Here is an 18,021-nt window from a genome sequence, read left to right as displayed (position 1 = left end):
AACATCTAGAAGCAATATGAATGCTCCTGAGCTAAATTTCAAGTGTCCCAGAAAAGCGTATGACGGGATCTTTTCAGTTGCACATTAGTTTAAAATCGATAACTACAATACTGTTGCAATTAACAAACAAAGAATTAGCCACAATTTGTTTTTAATCTGAGGTATTACTTATTTGACTATTAATTAATTTTGTAATACTAATATCATTTAGTTTTTTTTTTATACCAGCACTGTTTCTGATTCTGCAACATATTAAAAATATCTGTCTTGTCCAATATTTTGGTCCAAAGTCAGTGAAAAGTCAAATATGCATAGCATGAAAGTCAATGATTAAGTTAAAAACTAAAAAAACAAGCAAACAACAAACGAAAAGAAATTAAGTCAGTTATCATTTTCATATTGTGTTTTATGTACAACTTTCTGTTTATCATCATGTCCCACTCACACCAGAGGGCAGAATTGAGACATGCATGAGATTGTGAGACAGTTTCACTTTTCCCCAAGCAGCATTTTAATCTTTTTGATGACTTACTTTCCTACTGTCTGTAGATTAAGAATGACAAGAAACAGCTGTTGCCACTGATGGCTGTGTTTTACTCACTGTAAAAAACTCAGAATGAGAAATCTGAAGATTTCAGGTGAGTAAACATCAGACTTGATTTCATAAAAATGGACTTTTAACATATTGAAGCTTAATGATCAAACTTTTATCTTTCAAACCCTCCTACTTTAAAAATACTGTAAATATATCTAATATATATGATATTATATTGAACTTAAGCATTAGGTTTACAGAAATTGGTTTGTGTGGTCATTTTGAGTGCTTCCTGTATGCTGCATTTAAACTGATTCAAAATGGTTCGATGTAAAAAAAAAAAAATGGCTTAAATAGAGATACACAAGCGAAAATATTTTCACTTTAGTCTTATTCCATTTGATCTCTTTTCGTAACTTCTCTGTTCTGTTAAATAGAGAAATGAGTTTGAGGTTAGAGAAGGGAAATTTGACAAAAATCGTGCAATCGTACAGTTAAAGCGAGTGAATGTGAGGATGTATGCCAGACAGTTTTCTTTATTTTAGTTGTCGTAACAAACGAGCAAGCAAGTCACTTGTCTTACAAGTCTTGTTTCAGTTTTTTCATATTTTACATTCCCAAAATGAATCATTAATACATCAGTGTAGTCAATGTAATGATTGTAGAATATGGACAATCTGAACTTCCTCTCTTTTTCATCAAAACTATTTTTTACATACTTTCAGATCTGTGAATGAGCTTTCATGGTAATTTAAAAGTCTTAACTTCAAATACATAACTATCTTTTTATGAATACTATTGTCTCAATCACTAGAACAATATATTTTTTTCTTGTTTGACATATGCACTGTACCTTAAAATATGGTGATTTATTACGTTTATACCTCATTTGACTTCATAGGAAGCCATTAATTTTGTGTGTGATGTTTTTACTGACTGTTCAAAGATTTATTTGAGCTGTGTCAGGTCAGTTGTATGAAATAACCAATATGTGGCCCATTCTACAGAATTGGTTCAAAGTTGGAAATGTCACTACCGAAACACAGTAATATATCATTTAATAAGAAGGGTTATATCGACCTATTAAGATTTGACTTACATCTTCCTTGTTAATATGTATTTTTTTCTATTTCATTTAAACATTTTCAGAGGTAAATCAATATTTAAAGTGTGATTTATGAGATTAGTTTATTTTGATTCCAATTTTTCTTTGTAAAAGGCAAAAAGTTGGTCATACAGAATTCAAAATTAAATATTCATTAGTTTGAATATACATTGAACCAAACACTATCATAACATCATAGTTGATAATTCAGTATACTTTATTTTTGACAAAACATCCCATGTTTCGGTTGTGACTTCACATTTTCGTTAGTGACAGTAACGTTTTGGTAGTGACCACATCACATTGCAGAATTTCAACCCACATACTAAAGTGCTAAAAAAATTGTTTAAAAATTGTTTATATTGTTTATTTGTTTATTTTATTTATTAAATAACATCCAAAATAAAATAAAAAAAATGTTACTACAGAAACCTTATCAAATGTTTCAGTCTTGACATGTTTCGGTAGTGACAATTTTAGATACTTTTAAGCCTAGCTCAAAGATGCTAATGAGCGCATGGTTAGATAGCACAGTTTTGAACAGTTGTACACATATAAAAACTAAATGTTATAGAATAACTTAAAATTTTTAAAATAATTATAGATAAATGTTCGGTAGTGATGTTCCTTAAAGTTACACACAGATTTTTCATACTTTTGAACATTTACCTCAAAACGATGGGCCTATCTACCATGTAGCTATGAGAGCCAATGAACAGCCATCTCCCAATTGCAAGTACCCACTAAATGATGATTTTATATATATAGCTTACTGGTATTTGAAATATAATTGGATCTTAAGTAACAAGATTTGAATACTTAAATGATTTTAAATGTGTTTTTTGGTTGTGGGTTAGGGTTAAAAGCCATTGACTTCCACAGAGGGTAAAACTATACTATGGAAGCCAGTGTGGTCCATCAACTGTTTGTTTACCAACATGCTTTCAAATATTTTCATTTTAGTTTAACAGAAGAAAGAAATTCGTATAGATTTCAAATAACACGGGGGTGAGCAAATTATGACAAATTAAATTTTTTGGGGTCAACTCTCCATTTAATACTTCAGTCATTTGTACTACAAATGATAACGCATATGGAAGATGGTGCCAGTTGCAAGTGTATTAAAAAAAAAGAGTGAAATTTGAGAAATGAAAGTAGTGCTAGTTTCAGTTGCCCACCTCAGTGGAACATGTGTGACCCTGGACCACAAAACCAATCATAAGGGTCGTTTTTTGGAAATTGAGATTTATACATCATCTGAAAGTTGGATAAATAAGTTTTCCATTGATGTATGTTTTGTTAGGATGGGACAACATAATCAAAATACTGAGAAAATCACTTTAAAAGTTGTCAAGATGAAGTTCTTAGTAATGCATATTACTAATCAAAAAATAAGTTTTAATATATTTTTGGTAGGAAATTTACAAAATGTCTTTATGGAACATGATCTTTACATACTATCATAATTATTTTTGGCATAAAAGAAAAATGTAGCATATTGACCCATATAATGTATTTTTGGCTATTGCTACAAATATACCTGTGCTACTTAAAACTGCTTTTGTGGTCCAGGGTCACTTTCAGATTGATGTTTACTTTCCATTATGTATTTATTTCTCTTCACAGCACTGCTGTTGTTTGCAATGGCAGCATTGCACTGCGGTATTTCAGAAGACACAGAAGTTATTAAGGGTAACTGTAATGATACCGTCAGACTTCCTTGTAAAGCTGCCGACCGAACAAAAACTTACCGTTACATCATGTGGTATAAAACAGAGGTGAGTTACCTTTATAACTTTTTAACTTGATTGACATTATTGTAATGGTTGTGGAGTCTTTCTTTGTAGAAAGGATTTTGAACGTTTTTTAAAAGAAAGCTGCATACAAAGTGATGGTTAGCCAGCAAACAAAGCATTTCCTTTGATGAGTGGTATCCTCTGCCCCTCAGTGGCGTACCATTTTGCATTCACCTAGTCGTTCTGTCTAACCAGAAAACACCACACCACAACACAACAAAATCCCCTAACAAAGCCATGTCTTTCATTTCTAGAAAAGTCCTATCATTAAGAGGAAAAGCAATAGCTATACATTGTATAACTTTACGTCCATTTCTCTGGGAGATAAAGAGACCCTGGTGTTAAATGGAGTGCAGCCTTCAGACTCTGGAAAATATAAATGCTACCTGGCTGCAGATGTTGGAGGTCAAAATGACGAATCTTCTGTTGTATTGAATATCTCAGGTAATTTAGACCCAATGTCAATGTTTAACACTTATATTATATTTATAATTGCATGCATGATCTCATAAAACTAAGTATCCCAGTTAACAAATTATGGTTTTCTTAATTTTCAGAATGTTTGAATTTGAGCACAGTTTATCCCATCAGCACCACAGTCCCTGCTGATTCCTGTCCTGCTGTAGAAGAATTAACTGTTCCCTGGGCTGTGATCGGCCTTTCTCTTATCACCGTGACCAAAATTGTTCTTTGCATTATAACTGTGGGGGTAAGTATAACATCACTCCTAATCAGTCAGTTAAAAGACTCACAGAGATTTTCAGGAAACAAACAGACCGCACTGCATTTTTCACACAAACGTCAAACTAATTAAGTTAATGCTTTCCCACTTGATATTTAGACCATTTTTGACCCAGAACCACAAAACTAGTCATAAGTATCACAGGAATATTTGTAGCAATAGCCAATATTGCTGCATACATTGCATAATAGCAATAGCCTTTTATGTCAAAAATCCTTAGGATATTAAGTAAAGATAATGTTCCATTTAAGATGTTTTGGAAATTTCCTACCAAACATATATCAAAACTTAACTTTTGATTAGTAATATGCATTGCTAAAAGCAATGTGCAGCTTGTATAGCAGTATAGATTTATTGTCCAGTAAAAATTACTCATACATACAGCCATTAGTGTCAAATTGTTATCTGGTACTGCCTTAATCATCCTGGGCTTGGAATTGACCCGAGCTGCACAGGTTGTTGCTGGGATCCTCTTCCACTCCTCACAGAGCTGCTGGGCATTAGACACATGGTGCTTCTCCACTTTAAACTTGAGGATGCCCCACAGGTGCTTAAAAGTGTTCAGGTCTAGAGACATACTTGGCCACACCATCACCTTCACCTTCAGCTTCCTCAGCAAGGCAGCAGTCATCTTGGTGGTGTGTTTGGGATCGTTATCATGTTGGAAAACTGCAGTTGGAACTAGTTTCTGGAGGGAAGGCATCATGTTCTGCTTCAGAATGTACAGTACATAATGGAATCCATGTTTCCCTCAATGAACTGCAGCTCCCCAGTACCAGCAGCACTCATGCAGCCCCAGACCATGATGGTACCACCACCATGCTTGACTGTAGGCAAGACAAATTTCTTGGTACTCCTCACCAGGACATCATCACACATGCTGGACCACTATCTGAGCCAAACAAGTTTATCTTATACTCTCAACAGACCACAGGTGTAACGGGTGAAGTAAGCAGAGCGGAAGCAAAAGCAGAATATAACCAGTTTATTAAAGATGATGATGATGGCAATACAAACAGTGAAGAGAATGTCTCTCGGTTGGGTGAGGCAGGGGCAAGATGGTGCTGGTGAAGTGAATCCAGATGTGAGTGAAGACACAGATGAAACAGTCACAACGAATCCCACGAAGACAAATCACATACACATCCAGTACGACAAGACTCCAAGAACACGAACTCCATGAAACACGAACAGCAGTGGTGACAGAGAATCTAGGTGAATAATCTGACGGGGAAACAGAGGAATGAGTGAGTTTAAGTAGTGATCGTAAATGAGTGGCACCTGGTGAGTGTAACGATCGGCAGCTGCGCTGATGAGCATGACGTACACCACAGTCACACACACACATCACGGGACCTGAGAACACAGCAGATGTGTGAACCGTGACAGTACCCCCTCCCTTAGGAACGTCCCCTGACGTTCCCAGCCATCTGTACCTGTTGATTAAAGTCATCAATAAGGGAGTGATCCAGGATGTCTCTGGCAGGCACCCAACTTCTCTCCTCCGGACCGTAACCTTCCTAGTCCACCAAGTACTGAAATCCGCGTCCCCTTCGCCTAGAGTCCAGAATACGGTTGACCGAATAGGTAGGCTCCCCGTCTACGAGCCGCGGCGGTGGGGGAACCGGGGTGGGCGGATTAATGCGTGCAAAAAACACGGGCTTAATTTTGGAAACATGGAACACGGGATGAATTCTCCTGTACACTGGAGGGAGATTGAGGCGGACTGCCACCGGACTAATGATTTTGGTGACAACAAACGGGCCAATAAATTTGGGAGCCAGTTTATTCGACACGGATCGGAGAGGAATGTTTTTTGTAGAAAGCCACACTTTAGAACCGACGACGTATACGGGAGGCCTAGACCGGTGGCGATCGGCTTTGGCCTTGGTGCGCGCTCCCACCTGGACTAGAGTCTCACGGGCTCTAGTCCAGGTACGATGGCACCTCTGGACGAAGGCGTGAGCGGAGGGGACCGCGACTTCGGATTCCAGACTAGGAAAAATAGGTGGCTGGTACCCTATGCTACATTCAAATGAGGATAGGCCCGTGGAAGATACTGGTAACGAATTGTGGGCGTACTCCACCATAGAAAGTTGTTGGCTCCAGGAGGAAGGATTTCTGGTGAACATACATCGTAATGCTCTCTCCAAATCTTGGTTGGCTCTCTCAGTTTGCCCATTGCTTTGAGGATGGAACCCCGAAGAGAGACTAACAGTGGCCCCCAGAAGTCTACAAAACTCTCGCCAAAATTTGGACACAAATTGAGGTCCTCTGTCGGAGACCACGTCTGTCGGGAGGCCATGTAACCGAAAGACGTGGTCCACGACTGCCAACGCTGTCTCCTTGGCTGACGGTAATTTGGGCAAGGGAATGAAATGAACCGCCTTCGAGAATCGGTCCACCACGGTCAAAACTACCGTGTTACCCTGGGAGGGTGGGAGGGCGGTAACAAAATCTAGTGCGATATGGGACCAGGGTCTCGAAGGGATTGGCAGCGGTTGGAGGAGCCCATCTGGGGGTCTGTTAGAAGTCTTACCAGTGGCTAGGGATGGGAATCGAAAACCGGTTCTTGTTGAGAACCGGTTCCCAGTGTTTCAATTCCTTTGAATCGTTTGCAAAATTTGCAAACGATTCCCTTAACGATTCCAGTGGGCACGAATGACGTCATCACGCGCATTGCGTAACGTACGCACGTTGCGTAGCTTACGCTCAGTCAATAGTAAGCATGGCTCCTAAGCGGAACAAACGCTCAAAAGTCTGGTTGTATTTCACCAAAAAAGACGAAAATAGGGCAACTTGCAATACTTGCAGCGTAGATATTTCCTCAAAGGGAGGAAATACCACTAACATGCTAAAACATTTGCGCACACAGCATGCAATAACAATAAAAGAATGTTGCGTTTTCGATCCGCTCCGGACTAACAGTTCTCAACCCAGCAGCGGCAGCAGCAGCAACAACGTTATTTCCTCGGCTAATAAAACTGATATTTAATAACTAATAACTAATTAACTAACAAACACTGCCATCATATTAGCTGTGTAAAACTTGCTGTTAGTAACGGTTAACGTTAAATGAACGCCTTCTCATTACATTTTGATGACCATCACATAAGTCCAGAAAGATCACGTATCGTTCCTGAAAAAGCAGATATACTTATTTTTTTGCAAAATAATTGTTAAATCTTCATAGCAAGCTGATGGTTGCAGATTTGCAAAATGCACAGTTCAGCTGCATTTTACACTGTATTGTATTTGTCACTGGCTGACAGTTCTATTTTTGAGTTCATATATATCCTTTTAAAAAGGAGAATTTTAATTTCTATTAGAAAATTTTGCACATTCTTGTAGAATTGCCACAAAATAATTTATGTTGTATTTTGTAAATTTTACAGAAGAATATTTATTTTATTATTTAATAAATTTTCTCATTGGTGATGGTGATGCTAATCAACAATTTGTTGTCTCTTTTCTTCTAAATGAGAATCGATAAGGGAATCGATAAAGAATCGAATCGTTAAGCAGAATCGAAAATGGAATTGGAATCGTAAAAATCTTATCAATTCCCATCCCTACCAGTGGCACAAACTGAGCAAGCCAAAACAAAACTGCGAACATCACGAGCCATAAGTGGCCACCAAAATCTTTGTTTAACCAAATGTAAGGTGCGACTTACCCCTGGATGACAAGCCACATTGGAACAATGTCCCCACTGGATAACTTCGGACCGTAGACTGTCTGGCACAAACAAACGGTTAGGTGGGCAACCGGCCGGAGGCGTTACCCCATGTAAGGCTGTCTTAACCTTCGATTCGACCTCCCAATTGAGGGCAGAGACAATAAGTGTCTCAGGAAAAATACCCTCGGGAGTAGACGGGCGATCGGAGCGGTCAAAAATACGTGACAAAGAATCGGGTTTGATATTTTTGGAACCCGGGCGGTACGAGAGAGTAAAATCAAAACGTCCGAAGAAAAGAGCCCACCGAGCCTGCCTAGAGTTCAGTCTTTTAGCGGTTCTGATATATTCCAGGTTCTTATGATCTGTCCAAACGATAAAAGGTACCCCCGACCCTTCTAACCAGTGGCGCCATTCCTCCAATGCTAGCTTGACTGCCAACTACTCTCTGTTACCAATATCATAATTTGTTTCGGCTGGCGACATGCGATGTGAAAAAAACGCGCAGGGATGCATCTTGTCGTCCGCGGGTGAGCGCTGTGAAAGCACCGCACTTACCCCCACCTCTGACGCATCGACCTCCACCACGAACTGACGTGAGGGATCAGGGGTTACCAGGATGGGAGCCGAAACAAAGCGGCTTTTGAGGTTGGCAAACGCAACCTCGGCTGCGTCTGACCACCTGAACGTCGTTCTGGGGGAGGTCAAGGCAGTCAGAGTTGCGGCTAGTTGGCTGAAGTTGCGAATGAAACGCCGGTAGAAATTGGCAAACCCCAGAAACCTCTGTAGGGCCTTACGGGAATCTGGGCTTGGCCAATCCACCACAGCCTTAACCTTCTCGGGATCCATGCGCATACCCTCAGACGACACGATGTACCCTAAGAAAGGAACAGACTGTGCATGAAAATCGCATTTCTCCGCCTTGACAAAAAGCCCATTCTCTAACAGCCTCTGAAGCACTCGTCTGACGTGTTGCACATGTTCCTGGAGAGAAGAAGAAAAAATCAATATGTCGTCCAGGTAGACATATATGAACTGATCTACCATATCTCGCAACACGTCATTAACGAGTGCCTGAAAGACCCCTGGGGAGTTGGACAAGCCGAAGGGCATGACCAAGTATTCAAAGTGCCCCCTGGGGGTGTTGAAGGCGGTCTTCCATTCATCACCCCTCCTGATGCGGACCAAATGATAAGCATTCCTTAAATCCAATTTTGTAAAGACCGACGCTCCCTGCAACCTCTCAAAGGCTGAAGATATTAACGGCAAAGGATAAGTATTCTTTACCGTAATATTGTTCAGCCCTCGGTAATCAATACAAGGCTGCAGAGATCCGTCTTTCTTCCCCACAAAAAAGAACCCCGCCCCCGCTGGTGAAGAGGAGGGGCGAATGAACCCCGCTGTTAGAGAATCAGAAATATATTTCTCCATAGCCTCTCTCTCAGGAACTGAGAGTGAATAAAGTTTGCCCTTAGGCGGAGACGTACCTGGCAGTAACTCTATAGCACAGTCATAGGGACGATGAGGAGGGAGAGAAGCAGCCCGAGACTTACTGAACACTTCCTTCAGGTCGAGGTACTCCGCGGGCACGTTACACAGATCCGCCGCCTTCTCCTGAAACACAGAGCTAGAAACAGACGGACAAGCAGACACAAGACAAGATTCATAACACTTAATGCTCCACTCAGACACAGATTTAAGCTGCCAATCGATACGGGGATTATGCTTGGTGAACCAGGGGTGTCCTAAGACAATGGGTGCATGGGGGGAGTCCAAAATGTAAAACGGGATACTCTCACTGTGGTTGCCAGACACAGTGAGAGTTATGGAATCAGTAATGAGGGGGATGTCAGGAAGGGACTGTCCGTTGAGTGCGTGGACGGCAATAATGTCAGTGAGGGGGAGGAGGGGAACTTGGTGGTGTCGTGCAAAAGTAATGTCCATAAAATTACCCTCAGCTCCCGAATCCAACAGTGCAGAACAGTGAAGAGAATGTCTCTCGGTTGGGTGAGGCAGGGGCAAGATGGTGCTGGTGAAGTGAAGATCCAGATGTGAGTGAAGACACAGATGAAACAGTCACAACGAATCCCACGAAGACAAATCACATACACATCCAGTACGACAAGACTCCAAGAACACGAACTCCATGAAACACGAACAGCAGTGGTGACAGAGAATCTAGGTGAATAATCTGACGGGGAAACAGAGGAATGAGTGAGTTTAAGTAGTGATCGTAAATGAGTGGCACCTGGTGAGTGTAACGATCGGCAGCTGCGCTGATGAGCATGACGTACACCACAGTCACACACACACATCACGGGACCTGAGAACACAGCGGATGTGTGAACCGTGACAACAGGACATGGTTCCTGTAATTCATGCTCTTGGACAGGTTGTCTTCAGCAAACTGTTTGCGGGCTTTCTTGTGAGCCAGCTTTAGATGAAGCTTCCTTCTGGGACGACACCTATGCAAACTGGCTTGTTGCAGTTTTGTGGCGTACGGTCTGAGCACTGACAAGCTGACCCTCTACTTCTGCAACCTCAGCACTCATGCATCTGTTTTTTAAAGCCAGGTTCTGCACCTGACTCACAGAACAAGTGCTCAGCTTCGTTGATCGACCCTTGCAAGGCCTGCTCTTGGAAACCATCTGTTTGACCCCGACCACTGTAGTATAAGTCGGTTTCAGGGTGTTACTGAACCACAGCCATCTTTGTGGAGAGCAACAATTCTAATTCTCAAATCCTCAGAGAGTTCTTTGCCATGAGATGCCATGTTGAACATCCAGTGGTCAGTATGAGAGAATTTTACTTAAAGCACCTAGTTTTAACTGCTCTAATACAAGATACACACCTTTTTATGGTCCTGTCAAGCAGACAAAAACATAAACATGATGAATAAGACATATGGCTTTGCATGGTTAAACAACTGCTGTAATCGATTAGGGTGTACTCACTTTTGTTGCCAGCTATTTTGACAATAATGGCTGTATGTTGAGTTATTTTCAGAGGACAGCAAATCTATTCTGCTATACAAGCTGCACATTGACTACTCTAAAATATATCCAAGTTTCATTTCTATAGTATTGTCCCTTGACCCTGGAGAAGATATACTAAAATGTGAGGGGTGTACTCACTTTTATGTTTGATACTGTATATATGCTTCACTATATTTTTAATTAAATAAATGCAACCTAGGAGAACATAAAACTCTTTTTATATTTAAAAAAAGTACTGACCCCTAATCTTTTATAATAAAGACAAATTATAAAGCCACAATTGTGAGACATAAAGTCACACTGTGAGAAATGAAGATATAAAATGTGAAAAAAAAAAAAATGGAATTATGAGAAAATATCAAAAGGTTTTTTTCATTATATTATGTGTGGTGTGTTTATAACACAAAGTCTGACTTTTTTCAATTGTGTTGAACACCTCATAAAGTAAAAAAATGATCTTTGTGGCTTTCAGACTATTCATGTGTGTTCTAGATGTTCTCAAAACAGACATGAGCTGTGTCTCATTTTGTAGCCACATAGAGTCAAACCAAAATGTATTCAGACACCTTCAATATTTCTTACACTACCACAGTTTATTCTCTATAGTGGTAAAATGGTAATAAAATATGACAAGAACTCAAGACAGAACTGTGACAGAACAAATTCAACTTGCTAATTTCAGATAACTTTGATAGAAAGGTATGTAACAAAACATGGACAGGTCAAAGAGTCAAATCAAAATTTTGGTCCCAAATTTGACTACAAGTCCACTGTATGAAGTATTTTTTGGGGTGTAATATGTCACAGTTTGCTTTATTTTGCTATACTCACTTACATAGATATACTATAGTGTCCTGCACCCACTAGTAAAAATACATTAAAAAATATCTGTTGTCTGAATGATTTTTGGTTTAATTGTATGTCTCATTTCATAAAAGTAGGGGTAATAAAATGGTCAGTTTTTCTTTGTGCTCTGTAAGTTACGGAAATTTCTTTCTTTTCAATGTAATGCTTACTTTTCTGAAATGTATGCAGCTGATAAATGTGATCTCTGGAGGCTGTTAGACAGTATTCTACTCTTAAAAGTTGGCAAAATTATCATTTAGATATCATTTAGATCATTTCATGGTTATGCGATAACCCTTAAAAATGTTTCTGACCTGATTATCAGTTGTGGTGGTCCTGTAATATGCTGACTGCATATTTTAACACGCACTACGCAGACCGACAGCCTACATATTTTACGCGTTTTCTTGCAATGAACTTCTACAGAAACTGTTGCATAACAGGAAACTTCAGAGATGGTGAAGACCATAAGCTTCACACAAATCCCCCTCACTTGCCCTCCTAACAATGATTTCATGCGGTTTATCTATCACAGGAAACAATGCTTTTTTTCTGCAGAAACCTGTGATGGTTTTGTAGTCTATACACAATGTTGCAGCTTTTTTTGTTTTTTACCACTTGGCTGTTTTGCTGTAACGACTAAAATTCCTTTAGATTTCAGATCTTTGAAATGACAACCCACAGGCTGATTGCTGAGAGTATGTGGGAGAACGTTTTTTTTGTATGTGTTCCAGTGCTTTTGAACCCTGGCTGATGTAAAATTTCCTTTCACAGGTGTGTGATCGAGTCATATTTAGAACCGTAAGAAGAAAACAGGAAGTAAGGGGAAGCAAGACTGGACGGTCAAGCTGGAAAGAGTGAAATTCACTAAAAAGCTGATGTGGTCGTTTTAGTTTTACGCCATTCAAACCATTAGCCAAGTTGAAACAGCCCAAGCCTGTAAACATTTACAAGGTTGTTCGCACCATTAGGTTGTGTTGATAGGATCCATTGTATTTCTGTGTGGTTTGGCTATTCTTAATTACTTTTTATGGATGGTTTATTCCTAGGGGAAGAGGGACGGACTATAATGGGGTCTGTTTTATAGCTGTTGAGGGAGAGAAGAGTCATGGCGGGTTCCAATTTACTAGGCTTGTGGGCTGCCACAGCTGCACACGGTTGCATTTACTTTGTTTTAAAAAAGATTGTCCTTGAATTTTATAATTGTATATTCTCTGTAGATTTTTTACACTGTACGTAGCACATTTGTGTACTTAAGGGTTATTATAAATATATTATAAATACAGTTTATAAGATATAGATAAATAATTATACACTTAAGATTTATCTTTTATGATCTCACAGACAAATATTCAACAAACAGAGAAATGTTGGATTTAAAATAGTTAGAATTCAGTTGTTTATTCATGTGGATCATCAGTTGCTACTATTAAGTTGCAGACACACTTTTATTTTTCAGTCCACCTCTACTCTAATACTGATACTTTAACTTGATTTCTTTGTCAAGTCTTACATCCAGTTTTGAAGTTTCACAGTTATGCAGCTAAGTAGTTGAAAAGTTGAACTGAGGAACGCAGTGAAAGAAACACAACTATTGCCTATTTTACTACCAGTCAAAAGTTTTTGAACAGTAAGATTTTTAATGGTTTAACCAAGCCTACATTTATTTCCTCCAAAATACAGTAAAATCAGTAATATTGTAAAATAATTTTACTATTTAAAATAACTGCTTTCTATCTGAATATATTTTGAAATGTAATTAATTCTTGTAAATGTTCAGCATCATTACTCCAGTCTTCAGTGTCACATGATCCTTCAGAAATCATTCTAATATGCTGATTTGCTGTTTATTATTAATAGCATTTTTTATTACTATTATCATCAATATTTTAAAAGAGTTTCATACATAATTTTTTTTTCAGAATTCTTTGATTTTATCTGATTTATCTGAAATAAAAAGCTTTTGTAACATATACACTATACCACTCAAAAGCTTGGAGCCAGTATAATTTTTTTTTCTTGCTAAATTAATACTTTTATTTAGCAAGGATGCTTCAAATGGATCTTAAGTGATGATAAAGACAATTATGATGTTACAAAAGATTTCTATGTCAGATAAATGCTGTTCTTCTGAACTTTCTATTTATCAACAAAACCTGAAAAAATTCTACTCAGCTGTTTTCAACATAATACATGTTTTATGAGCAGCAAATTAGAAGATTAGAATGATTTCTAAAGGGCCATGTGACTGGAGTAATGATGCTAAAAATTGAGCTTTGAAATCACAGGAATAAATTATATTTTATAATATATTTAAATAGAAAACAGTTCTTTAAAATAGCAAAATATTTCAGTTGTTTACTGTTTTTGCTGTACTTTGGATCAAAGAAATACAGGCTTTGTGAGCAGAAGAGACTTCTTTAACAAAAAATTAAAAACATTAAAAAGTGTATATACCACTAGTCCACGTTTAAGTAATAGAATCAATGTTTCTGCTGTGTGTGTGTGTGTGTGTGTGTGTGTGTGTGTGTGTGTGTGTGTGTGTGTGTGCGCGCATTTTTGACCTTGTGGGGACATTTTTTGGTCCCCATGAGGAAACAAGCTTATAAATCATACAGAATGAAATTTTTTGAAAATGTAATAATGCAGAAAGTTATGTGTGAGGGGTATGTTTAGAGTAAGGGCATAGGAAATACAGTTTGTACAATATAAAAGTTATTATACAAACGCCTCTGGAATGTCCCCATAATGATAGGAATACCAGTGTATGTGTGTGTGTGTGTGTGGGTGTAAAACTTCTGTACTTCCTGTTTGTAGACTTATTTGTGTGTTACTTTTATAATTAAGCAAATTATCGTAACACCAAAGTTGATGTCGATTTACAACATGTACTGGGCTTCATTTTGCAAGTATAACTGTATTAAATTGTATAAACAATAAAAGAAGAACATGTAAAAAAAAAAAAAAAAAGCGTTTGTTGTCATTACGAATCGACCAATGAGATCACATCTAGGAGATTCCGGTTCTGCAAAGCGAAAGGAGGAAGTGCAAGAAACATTGATCATGCTGCAAATTTACTTAATAATGTGTAAGTAGAAAATGCATTTATACGCATACACAACTTATGTTGTATTTTGTAGATACACAACGTATTTTGGAACTTCTATGCAATGCGTTATTGCAAAAGGTTCGAGAAAGAAAGAGTGCAAAAGTGAAACTACCGTCCGTTTGTTTACCAAAATGGCAACATGCCCGCGTTCGTGTCTCCAACACAGAAAAGCTGGGGTGTTCATCTCGTTTGAGTTTCATTGAGTGCAGTCTTTAATAAATACATCAAATGTTGTTTTAATTTCTTTCCTTTAGTCCATCTGATTCACTTGTCAGTATCAATAAAGGAGCACGACTGGATTGAAATACCATGTCCAGCTAACATTGAACAAGGTGTAAAATACAGGAGAATCACCTGGTACAAGGTTGGTGTCAGTAAATGTTTAGTATTTAAAATGCCCAACTAGTTATGAGTAGCTGACAACCTGCTTTAGTGATTCACCCCCAGCTATGAATCCAATATTTTGTTTAAAAGCAAACTTTTTTACAGGTTGAAGAGGGTTCTGATGTGCTGACTGGACTTGTTTCGAAGGATCTGCTAAAAAACATTACAACCCTCTACAAGTTTGCAAATCGTTCCTATGAGGTGGGAGAAGAAAATTCTCTTCTTGTCCCTGGTTCTTCTGAAGTAGACTGTGGCATTTACAGATGCACATTATGGCCTCCACTGGGTCATTACATTCAGGAAGCAAATACTGCGTATGATTCAGCAGGTGAGAACTTGTTAAAATGTTAAGGTGTAATGCTGTTTCCCCTGTTCACAGATTAGCAGTTTGCTTTAGAAAGCTGTTAGAAGACTCCACTTGTAGTTTTAGGAAAAGTACAAAAGAGAAGTACCATAAAAATCATTTCCCTTATTTATAAACTTCATTTGTTTCATTTCAGCCATTTGTGTTTGGATTTCAGTTTCTCTTGAATGGTAAATGTGATATGAACTAAATACTAAACTGTTTGTTTTTGTGCTTAGACTGCATAAAGCCTCAACTGCAAGCGGTAAGAAGCAAGCAGCACGATCTGCATGCCGATCAGCATTTAAAATTCATCATAATCCCATGTGTGCTGATGGTTTGTGCTGCTGTTATCATGTTTATTAACATCAGAACGATTAAGAAAACAAGAGAAAATGGTAGCATTAAGAAAAAACTGGTGCAAACTGATGAAAGCATATAAGTAGCCTAATTGTTTTTTTGTCCTACTGTAGCCTACATACATTTATACTGCATTACAATCAAGTAGCACATTACACTGTCAACAGTATATTGCAAATGATGTTGTAGAATATATTTTTATATAAAGAGCACTGTTTATTAAAAAATAACACAAATGGTGTAGCACTTTTTTGCCTAAGACAAATTTCCTAAGTTTATCCTACTGTATATATAAATGTAAGGATATTACAATTTTCTTGTTTTTATTACTGTTGTTAAACAATTAGTATCAGTCTTGTTAACAAATTCTCAATAAACACTGAAAGATGATTGCAAACATGGAGATGCTGCTTTATTTGAACTGAGCTGAATGCTCACTCACAATACACAATTTTTAATTCACTTTAATTTGGAACCAACCGAAAGTGATAATATTAGTAAATTAGTTTACTTTTTTAGCATCTGAATTTGCTCATTAGTAAATGAGTGAATTTCAGACACAGCTTTCGCATCGGTCCATTTTATTTCCACTATAATTCAGGGATCCTCAAGACTTGCCGTGGAGGGCCAATGAACTGCAGAGTTTAGCTCCAACCCTGATCAAACTCACCTGTGATTTTCTAATGATCCCAGAAGACATTGGCTGTATCCGAAATCGCCCCCTATACCCTATTCACTATTCCCTACATTAGTCCACCGAACGGACTGCCGCTTTTGCATTTCCTTGCTGTTTAATAATCATTTGAAATGGCCAGTTCCAAGTGTAAGATTAAAGGATTTATCTTGAACTCTGTCACGGAAATTATATATAAACCATAGTTAGACAATTTAATAATCAGTTTACAACAAATTTGTACCTGTGTTGTACACAAGCGGCAACCTCCCGCTCTCTCTATTGAAACCAACACAGAAGTGACTTAAACTGCAATTCATCGACTGGCCGGTAGAGACTGGCTGCAAAAGGGAGTCAATCCCCTTGACTCCCCATGTTAAAATGCCCAACTTTACAGCAGAAAAAAATATGTTTAAAGCCTGGTACAAAAAGTGTTTTTTGGTCTATATAGCTAATTTCACCCTTCATGTCAGCTGTAAGGGGGGTGACTTTTTTTTTTTATAACTCATCAGTTTAAGTTATATTAAAAGAGTAATTCACTTTCAGAACAAAAATTTACAGATAATGTACTCACCCCCTTGTCATCCAAGATATTCATGTCTTTCTTTCTTCAGTCGTAAGGAAATTATGTTTTTTGAGGAAAACATTTCAGGATTTCTCTCCATATAATAGACTTCTATGGTGCCCCCGAGTTTGAACTTCCAAAATGCAGCTTCAAAGGGCTCTAAACGTTCACAGCCAAGGAAAGAAGGGTCTTATCTAGCCAAACGATCGGCTATTTTCAAAAAATTTTTTTTTACTTTTTTAAACTTTTTAACCTCAAATGCTCGTCTTGTCTAGCTCTGTGGGCACTCTGTGTAGAGATTAAAAAGTATATAAATTGTAAATGTTTTTAGAAAATAATCGATCGTTTCGCTAGATAAGGCCCTTCTTCCTCGGCTGGGATCATTTAGAGCCCTTTGAAGCTGCATTTAAACTCTAGCCGTATCGGTTGTACACTCGTTTTTGCGGTGCATTGTGGGATTGAATAGGTGCACTCGAGAAAGTCCACTATGGTTTCGAACACCACTTAAAATGGCTGTCCCCTCAAATAGTGCCCTATTTGGGGGTATAGGGGGCAATTTTGGATACAGCCATTGATTAGCATGTTCAAGTGTGTTTTATTAGGGTTAAGGCAAAATTAACTGAGCCAGAGTTGAGGAAATCGCCCCATATACAGCCATTTTTAGTGGTGTTGGATGTTCTCGAGTGCACTCAATCAATCCCACAGTGCGCCGCAAAAACGAGTATACAACTAATGTACACTCAACGGCTAGAGATAGCCCATAATGCACTGTGAGAGTCCTCCAATTTAATTCCCGCGTCTCACCAGAAGATGGCGCCCACAGCTGAATCATCCATTCGTTCATTTTAGAACACGCACGGCGTAATATAGCTTACAACACAGGTATACACA

General features: G+C 38.3%; 1 protein-coding gene across 1 annotated transcript; it reads left to right on the top strand.

Annotated features, from left to right (window-relative positions):
• Positions 1-541: 541 nt before the first annotated feature.
• On the top strand, positions 542-14,448 carry LOC141287593 (uncharacterized). Its single transcript, XM_073819753.1, has 5 exons — positions 542-638; positions 3,267-3,418; positions 3,691-3,880; positions 3,994-4,145; positions 12,471-14,448. Exons 1-5 carry the CDS (start codon positions 617-619, stop codon positions 12,555-12,557), a joined length of 603 nt encoding a protein of 200 aa, XP_073675854.1. The 5' UTR covers positions 542-616; the 3' UTR covers positions 12,558-14,448.
• Positions 14,449-18,021: the final 3,573 nt, after the last annotated feature.

This window comes from Garra rufa, chromosome 15 (genome assembly GCF_049309525.1).
Source record: "Garra rufa chromosome 15, GarRuf1.0, whole genome shotgun sequence".
NCBI lineage: Eukaryota > Metazoa > Chordata > Actinopteri > Cypriniformes > Cyprinidae > Garra > Garra rufa.
The sequence above is the reverse complement of the archived record's forward strand: the minus strand, read 5'-3'. Positions and strand labels throughout refer to the sequence as shown.

Bases quoted from the DNA above. Each gene is read 5' to 3' on its own strand.
- LOC141287593 (XM_073819753.1), top strand. From the start codon at position 617: ATGAGAAATCTGAAGATTTCAG. The intron at 3,419-3,690 runs GTGAGTTACCTT...TTTCATTTCTAG, and splicing joins TCATGTGGTATAAAACAGAG to AAAAGTCCTATCATTAAGAG. The intron at 4,146-12,470 runs GTAAGTATAACA...TTCCTTTCACAG, and splicing joins TTTGCATTATAACTGTGGGG to GTGTGTGATCGAGTCATATT.